This window comes from Electrona antarctica (genome assembly GCF_951216825.1).
Source record: "Electrona antarctica genome assembly, chromosome: 18".
NCBI classification, from domain to species: Eukaryota; Metazoa; Chordata; class Actinopteri; order Myctophiformes; family Myctophidae; genus Electrona; species Electrona antarctica.
In genome coordinates this window covers 29,763,509-29,773,197 of record NC_136799.1, presented here as the reverse complement: position 1 = coordinate 29,773,197, position 9,689 = coordinate 29,763,509, and the positions used below count along the sequence as shown (strand labels likewise).

The following is a 9,689-nucleotide window of genomic DNA, read 5'->3' as shown; positions in this document are numbered from 1 at the left end:
AAAATTGGGAAACAAATATAAAATACATTGATACATTCATATTCTTCTTCTAATAGCAACCATCAATCAAAGTTGCTATGAATAAGTTATTAATGGATAACTTATTGGTGCTTATTTTGTCACCTGTGCCACTAAATTGTGTTAAGATATGTTATATGCGTCCTCACCTTCGTCATCAATGTTTGTGTTATGCAATGTTAGTGTTTACACAAACTCAAAATTGTTCATCCATTGTCAATGGCATATAATGTTTGTTAGGACAAAATTGCATTGTTACGATTGTCCATTTGGTCCTGTAGGCTATGAATTCAAACCTGCATGATAGTGTGCAAATGGTCTTCAGTGATATGTCTCCTGTACAAAAGTAATGCCAGTTCATTTTGTCACAGACCTTCCACAGAGGGTGAGAAAAATAATGAAACAGAAAGAAAAAATCACACCCGTGTGAAGTGAGGGGCACTCATCATCGTACATCATCATACATCATCTCATTCCGGCCAATCACAATTTGCGTCCTCACCTTCGTCATCAATGTTTGTGTTATGCAATGTTAGTGTTTACACAAACTCAAAATTGTTCATCCATTGTCAATGGCATACAATTTGGGTTACACACCAAAAGCAGGACATCCCTCAAACACAATAGAGAAAGACTAAAAAGATCAAGACAGTGGAGAGAGAGAAAGAGAGATACAAAATCATTTTAAATGGATGTGTAGTGCCTCCCAAAGCTTGTGAGTCTAATCTTCTCTGGGAGGATGATGTTCACTGAATGTTCGGGGTCCTCCTGGCCATTACCACCCGCCCCTTTCAGCAGGTGTTCCTTCTGCTGCCGGACGAGGTAGCTGTACTTGGCACTAGCCAGCCACATCTCACAACGGCCGAAGAACACGATTCCTGTGGTGCCCAAGATGACCAGGCAGGTGAGCAGGGCCAATACGCTGAAGCAGAGCAGCTGACCATGGCTGACCAGGCCACCAGATGAATGCACTGTCTCCTTCAATGTGATCTTGAGGAGGTCTCTCTCTGGAGGTCTGAGAAGCTTGTGGAAGGCATGGGCAGGAAGGGAGTAGTGCTGGGGAGGCTGTGACAGCCCCCTGTGGTCAGGAAGAGGTCTGGCTGGCTTGGCTTTGGCCTTGGGCCGGTGATGCTGGGAGCAAGTGGGACCTGCAAATCCTTTTTGGCAAACACAGTGGAAGGTTCCATCTGGTCGGCCCACACATGTCCCTCCGTTGACACAGGGCCCACTAACACAGGGGGGAAAGAGGGTGGTCTCGTTACAGGTGAACCCAAAGGAGCCACCGGGGCAGGTGCATGTAAATGCTAGGCCATGGTCAGTGCAATTGCCTCCATTGCAGGGGTTGGGCTGACAGCTGTCAACGTTGATCTCACAGAAGTCCCCGGCAAACCCGGAGGAACACAGGCAGGAGGGGTGGGCTGCTAAGCCGTCATCGTCGGTGCATGTGCCACCATTCTGGCAAGGAGAGCTGAAGGACAGAGCAGGATAATGGGCTTACAGGGAATTATTTCCATTTAGGTCTACCGACAATTGAACAGAATGTTCTGCTACATTCTGATTGCTGTATTAATTTCAATGAACAATGGTTATCGATGTTTATGCTAATAAGTCAGAGGCAGTGACAAGCAATAGGGGCTTATGTTGATGCCTGTGTAATTCATGCTCCCACATATTGGGCCTATCAATATGCAGGGCTTTACAGCCCCTGCATTGATGAAAAGCCGAGATGGAGATGAAACTGAAAACGATCAATATCTTATTGGAGTAGCCTTTGTAATTACACAAGTCCCTCAGTTTCTGCTCATCAAATAAATAATATATCTGGCAAGCGGTTGAGACATCCCCCGCCTCATACTGCTGGCGATTAATGAAACCACACAGAAAGCTAATAATAGAGATGAATTCCCAGGCATTCAAGGGAAGCTATAGTTATCTCATTTAGAAAATTCAAAATAGAACTCAAATGATTATTTATTGAGCAAGGAGGAGGCGAGGCAACTCAGTGACAGTGGACTATATTGGATTTTGGGTGGGCTTCTCGGAGTCAATAACAGGGGTAGTCTAACAATGATCAAAGCATGGTGGATATTGGTGTCTGGACAGCTCTGCCAGACAGCTCAGTTACGGTTTGATGGGCAGGAGGTGCATTTCTGTGGGGAAAATGCACCTCATGCCCATGTAGTAGATCCTGTATGATCTACCACTGTAAAGTTGTATAATTAGGAGGATTTCTAGGGCTTAATTAGGGGGTAAATATTGAATGGGGCTATGGCATGGTGTGTGTATTAGTGTTTACCCATTTGTTAGGCAAGGGCCTTTCTTCATGTGGCAGTTTTCACCCATGTAGCCTGCAGGACAGACGCACAGGAATTCCCCTTCTCCTGTCTCAACACAGGTGGCATTACTGGAACAAGGCTGGGATGAACACAGATGAGTATCTGTAAAATAAGAGCATGTGCAGTTATAGCTTTCTCTCTCTCTCTCTCTCTCTCTCTCTCTCTCTCCCTCTCCCTCTCCCTCTCCCCCTCTCCCCCATTCCCTCTCTCTCTCTCTCTCTCCCTCTCTCTCTCTCTCTCTCTCTCTATCTCTCTCTCTCTCTCTCTCCTTTACACATGCACTCTCTTTTCTAACTCACAGAGCCTCTTATCACCAAGAGTTATCACCAACAAACAAGGCATGTGGTCCCTGGTCCTCCACCATAATAAACAGAGGGATACATAGTGGTAGGTACGTGGATTCATTGAGAAGTAGGTCAAACAGAGCCAGAAGCCATGTGACAAGTGTGCATGGCTTTTAATCTTCCACACATTTCTCAAAGACCCTTTATTCTTCTTTGTTTGTACCTGGAGTGAGCAATTTATATTCATACTTACAGGGCCAAATCATGTTTATTTTGAGTTCACGCTCCCTCACTGGGCTCACACAATATGTTGTAGAATATGCATGCAGATTGATGCAATCTTGCGTGCATGCGTGCGTGCGTGCGTGCGTGCGTGCGTGCGTGCGTGCGTGAATACACCGCAGCCAACCGTTAGCAAAACAAAAATCAAAAACAAAAGTTATATGCAAATTAAAATAATCTAAAATAATCATCATCATCATTTTTCAACCGCGGTCGAGATCGTGGATTTCACAATATCACGCCAGACTTCCCGGTCCTTCATTGCCATCCCCAGTTCCTGCTTACTGATGCCTGTGTCCCTAGCGACTCAGGGCCCACTTTAAAATCTCTAAAGCTTTACACGGATGCATGCATTAGAGAGCATTTTAATGATCAATCAATCGCTTGTGTTACAAGTGATCAATGGAACTAACACCTTTAAATTCATATTTATCGGTATCACAATATGAAAACTCATTAAGATTTTAAAGAAAAACACCTATTAATGTTTACATCTTTTTTATATTAATGTTAATTATCAATATAATCTTTTGCTTTCCCAATCAGGTTGGGAATCGCTGGTCTAGTGAGCTGACACTGACCTTGGTCACACAGACTGCCAATCCAGCCATCCTCACAGATGCACTGCCATGCCTTCTCACATGTGCCATGCAGACATCCAGGGAAGGACATGCATTGGTTGCATGTTTCCCCCTCCCACCCTGGTCTGCACCTGAGCAATAGAACACCAAACCTGACTCCATTACCATACTTCAAAAGGAGCATTATTGCATGTTTGTGAATAATGCTCTTCAAATGGTTATGCAATTGTGCAATTATGCGAAATGCCAAATAAAGTCCTATAGCAATTCCTCTAAATATGATGTGATAGGCCAGAGACTAAGTCAATTTGGGTTACATGTATTTATATAAATACTAATAACTGTATATGACACATTAGTGTCCTTTATAAGTGTTGTTTTATAAGCACATAAAAAAGTTGAACATAATATCCAACACCCAATTCAAAGGAAAATTGATTTGTCAGAAGCAGAACGAATCCAGATTATGGACTATTAGGCAAACAGAGAAGGAGACAGGTTGTGATTAGCACTTGGTTGGATGAACATTTGCAGCTGGTAAGGGTTACAAATTCCGTCTTAGTTATATTACTGTACCTGCACTCGCCTTCCTTCTCACAGAACCCATTGTCTGTGTTGCATCCTGCAATGCATTCCAATCCTTTGAGAGAAATAAAAGATAAACTAATAGCATGCCACGATTACATAAAAAAGCAAACACCTCATTAAAATGTAAAATATATTATATAAATGTGAATAAGTGTATAGCCTACTATACATCATTGTGCAGTGAATATATAGGTCTATATTTTTAAATAAACAACATCTCATTCTTATATAGTTGCCTGTTCATCAGAGATGAATAGATCTCTATATCAAATAATGTATTCCGATTACCTTTGACGACGTGAGTCACGACCAGAAGTATGCCCACTGTTATGAAGTGCATGGTATTTTCCAGAACGAAATAATCCCCGTCTGTGGCCGTGTCTTCCCCTGTAAAAATTGACACTGGTTAAGTCATGGTGCGTTTTCCTCTTTCCATAGCCGTTCCCTTTCAACCCAAATGGAGTGCTGAAAAGAAAAGTTGACGCAGGTATTAGGCTACAAGCGCACCCGCACCTGAACCATTCCCATGCGCTGGAACGCGAGCGCGAACCCTAGTGTGCGCTCAATATCGCCCATTACGCACAGAAAGACAGGGGGAAACGGATAGCCTATATACGCCACGATGCTAAATGTATGGAACGATAATTAACTAATGAACACACTCTTCTTCATCAATGCACCGTACCTATGTCGCGTTAGCAGCGCTCCGCTTCCCATTGATATTGGTCATCGTTGCCTTTTGACCCAATACGCGGACGGCTACACAGGGTTTTGGTGCCAGCGCACTGCATCGTGTCCCATCGGAAATGACGCTCCTCCTCCCCTACCGTAATGGGAAGAGTATTCCTAATTTATATTCAGAAAATAGACAATCTACAAGCTCATGGCCCATCCGAATCGCGATGCGAGAACGAAATGCTGTGAGCCTGTAGATCTATTATTTTCGGCGCATGACTGTCGTATGACGAAGTATAAACCTCCATGGTTGAGTGAGCTGTCATGCACGAAAGGTGCATCCTCCTCATTAGTGGTAGCCTACATTTCTTTGATGCATTTTGAGGGTATGACAAAAGTCATACCCACCATTTCAGTTATCCATGTAATGTGGAGTGAATATAAAGGAGGAACAACACACACATTTACATCCATTTACATCCTATGAAGATTTAGAAAGACTTACTTAAGTACTGTACCTGCCATATATAATAATAATAATACATTCATAGCTCTTCTATTCTTGTTGCATTCACTCCTGCCCCAATTCTCTTGTATCCTTCCCGAGGGAACCAATGGTATTTTTCTTCCCAGCAAGCACAGAGCTTTAACTCAAAGGCCTAATTATGAGGATTATATGTTTTCTTCTGCCAGACCTACAGCAGTATATTGAAGTTGGAGGTCAAGCACCAGGGGAAATCTCCAGTTCCATCTCTCTCTCTCATCCACCCATTAAAAGACTGCTGTATTTCCCCCTCTGCCAGTTGAATATATATGGTACAATTTGCAATATGGGAAGGTGTCTGTTCAAGCCATGAAGAAAGTATAACTGATAATCTTTCCTCTATTTACACAGTGAGCAAAATGGTATTACATATCTTTATATCTCAGGGAGAGCATCCTGAACATGATTTGATTGTAAAAACAAAACAACGAATCAATCAATCAAACATAAAGGTCATACAAATCCCTGATTTCCTCTCTCAACAACAGAGCAAACACATTCAAAAGGGGAGATGGAAAGGGACAGATACAGTACATAGAGATATGTTCCCAGGTAGCCTTATAATTAACAATTTACAATTAAGGCATTTAGCAGACACTCTTAAGATTTACAGTAAGCAAGAACAAGAAAACATAGAAATAGTCATTAAGAATCATAAAAACGCTAAGAACCTAACATTCGTCTAACAGTAGAATATCTGTACAATGAAACTGAGTATACACTAGACTAGAGTGCTATGTCTACATAAAATGATATCTAAATTACATACGTTTAGCCTTTGCCTCTAAGGTCGTCGAGGCTAGTACAAGTGCTACGGCAAGTGATGAAACATCAGACTTTTTAATCCCCCTTGTCCCCCGGCCCCCCTCGTCCTGACCTAATCGGAAATCAGATCTCTTATCTTGCCCTCCAGGTTTAGATTGGACATCATTTGGCCATTCATTGACGTCATTATCTGTGGGATCTGGCTTTTGTAGCCCGGTTACACAAGCATTGGAGCGCCCTTCTTGATGATCTCAGTCAGTGTCAAGAAAATCTCAATAATGTCAAGGCCGTATATCATAGTGTTTATGCAATTATTTTATCTTCTTACATGCCTCTCTTTTATCCTTCGTCTTTATTTTATATTTACTTTATCTTCTTTTTAAATCTATTTCATGTTATGTTCCTGTATGTCTTTATCTTGCCTGAACGCATGCGATTGCCGTGAAGATTTGCACAAACTTTGATATCATTTCAAAAAGTGGCATCTGTAAAAATATGGTTTATTGAGTGTGTGTGTGTGTGGGGGGGGGACAGCAGTCAAAACAATCTGACAGTTGAAGGTCCCTTGTCACCGCACCTCTTCATCCTTCAGTGGAGGGGTTATACTTCAGAGGAGAATGAAAGAAACTGTGTGTGTGTGTGTGTGTGTGTGTGTGCGTGCGTGCGTGCGTGCGTGCGTGCGTGCGTGCGTGCGTGCGTGCGTGCGTGCGTGCGTGCGTGCGTGCGTGCGTGCGTGATACGATGACCTGATGTGGTTATCCTTCCCTCATTTAAAATAATTACACATCAGCAGGGAGACTTCATTTAATGTGGCCTATTATATTCCTTTCTATTCGCAGTAGGATAATGTTTGTCCCACAGCATGCAGTTTTCTTCCGCACACAAAAGTGGGGAATAAGGTACGAAAAAGAAAATGATGCACTATTATTTACAGTATAATTGTCTCGGCCAGGCTGAGACTGTTTTGCACCCTGTCCATCCATCCATCAGTCTGTGTGTGTGTGTGTGTGTGTGTGTGTGTGTGTGTGTGTGTGTGTGTGTGTGTGTGTGTGTGTGTGTGTGTGTGTGCGTGCGTGCGTGCGTGCGTGCGTGCGTGCGTGCGTGCGTGCGTGCGTGCGTGCGTGCGTGCGTGCGTGCGTGCGTGCGTGCGTGCGTGCGTGCGTCCATCTGTACACAAAAATAAAAATATGAATTTTGATATTACACCTACAGTTGTTGTCCTTGTCCAAACATCACACACATTATCTCTGTTATAGTCATGAAGACGGATTTATCCGTCATATTCCATCCTGATTGGCTAAGATTGGTATCTAATAGAACCACCCATGTCACATTAGCCTATTATAGCACCACCAGGAGGCAGATTTTTGCCTGTGCAACAACTTCATCAACATTAATCCCTCAACCTCTACAGATTCCATTCACGACTGAATTCTGAACATTGCTGGCCTGTGCTCTGAGGAGAACCTTTTCTATAGTTTCAAACTCATGTCAGACGCCATATCAGAATGTGTCAGCATCTTTGACCCAATCCCAATATGGGCATATAGGTACCACGTGAGCTTCCTATACGGTCAAGCAAAGGCATCCAGCATTGCTAGTATTATATCGGTTCTTGGCGTCTCCGTCGCCTGGCAACGTTTTGCTTCAGTGTTGTGAGGTCATTGAATATTTTCCCTCTGTCCAGACTATCTTTAGCGACGATATTTAGCGGCGTTTTTCTCGGAATTGAAGCTCAGATTGAGGTGATCATACAGAACATAGATGTTTTAAGGGTCTTACAAACGTGAAGCGAGGAACGCAGGCGTTGTTGCCTGGATCAACACAGGTCTCCTCCAGGTCTGTTGAAGAGGGCGCAATAACGCAAGCGTAAAAAAAAGTTAAACAGAATCCAGGTCTGGTGAGTCGCGGGCGTGTGCACGTAACGAGCACGCGTGCAACAAATTCACGGGACCGCGCTCACGTAAATACGCTTGCGTTGTCGCACCGCGACTTCCCCGAGCAAATGAACTATAGGCGCGTTTTATCGCTCCCCGTTTGCAAGGCCCTTTAGGAGCTCAATAAAAAATCCCTGCGACCTCGCGGTACTGTAACAGCGCTTCTGATGAAAGTGAAAGTATCTAGCGAGTGCCCCGGAAATTGATTGTTCATTCCGGTTTACCAAATCAGCTGGTGGCTCTTCAACATAAGCGCTTACGACTGAAAAGCGTGGCATGTGAGAGGTAAACTAGACATTAAACGCGGCAGAAAATTAGTTAAATATCTTCAGACCATACTCTACTGACTAACAACTGACAATCTGAGGCATGTGACGGGACCCAAACATGCACCGAACATGGCTTCTGTTTGTGTTTGGCATGCAGTGCATGTTGTCCGTCCGCCTTTTGCCCACCCATTACCATTAATCAATTTAAATATAGGATGAAATTCAAATTATCATAGCCAGCATGCAAAAAAGCACACAAGCTGTATTCTTTAAAGAATACAGCTTGTGTAAATGACATTGTGTGTGTGATTACATGGCTGTCATGTTGGAAACAGCAGTAAATCAAGCGGGGCGCAGCAGGTGCTCCGAGGCTTTGATTAGGCATCGGTCTGTTATAGAATGAGATGTTATAGCTTCACCTCCCAATGTATGAATGAATGAACCATTGTAAAGCGCTTTGAGCACTTGGAAAAGCGCTATAAAAATGCAATTCATTATAGAGCGGGAGCGGTCATTATCCAGAAATAACACGCTGAATTCGGCGATTGACCAATCAGAATCAAGCATTCAACCAAGCCATGTAATAATTAGAAGTAATTGAATCTTGAACAATGGATATAAAATGTTATAGAAAATGTTATTCTTTTACAGGTTGGTCTCTTCCTAAAGCACCTGGTGGCTGTGGTCCAAACATGCATGTAAAGGAATAACATGTAATTTCACACTATTCAGACCGACAGATGCACACACGCAAACACATACACACACAATGCAATATTGATTGTGTGTGTGACTGTTTGTTTGCTTGGGCCCTATGCCAATTAAAGTTGCAGATGTTTTTCATTTCAGTACAGTTGCATCAAGAGTTGGTCAATGCTGGGCATTATTCTGTTGCATTATACAAATCTCATTCCACTGAGAGGAACAGATTATCTGGTGATGTGATGACTCTAATACGCTGAATAAGAGGGAAATGTGAAATGAGTCTCCTATCCCAAGGGGACATGTGAGGAAGTGTTCAGACAAGAGGCAAATTATCGAGTCAATTTGGTCTCTTGACACCGATTTTCATGGCCCTGAAGGTTTCATAATGCCTCTCTGATTACAAGGCTGTATTGTTATGCAAGCCGTTATTGAGTCAAGGACCGACAGGAAGTGAGTGAATGATGGGGGGGTGTTCTATTTTGTGTCCGCTTAGTCTGATATGGTCAGACCCAGCAGCTTAGTTATCAATTCCAGCAACAAAGGGTCCTCCAATACAGCATTTTCTGGGTTTTGCTGTGAAGTTAAGCTTCTGATGGCTGGGCTCAGTGGGCTATAATAGAAGTCCGTAGTTGTTCTGGGGGTTCTTTTTAATATAGTTGTCCCACACACTGATCTGGCTGCTGCTGTGAGACTATAGTGTCTCAA

At 43.1% G+C, this 9,689-nt stretch overlaps 1 protein-coding gene across 1 annotated transcript; it reads right to left on the bottom strand.

Annotated features, from left to right (window-relative positions):
* Positions 1-702: 702 nt before the first annotated feature.
* On the bottom strand, positions 703-4,429 carry dlk1 (delta like non-canonical Notch ligand 1; the record flags this gene model as incomplete). Its single annotated transcript, XM_079528091.1, has 5 exons — positions 703-1,486; positions 2,315-2,456; positions 3,502-3,632; positions 4,078-4,141; positions 4,378-4,429. 5 exons carry the CDS (start codon positions 4,427-4,429, stop codon positions 703-705), a joined length of 1,173 nt encoding a protein of 390 aa, XP_079384217.1.
* Between the last annotated feature and the right edge of the window lie 5,260 nt (positions 4,430-9,689).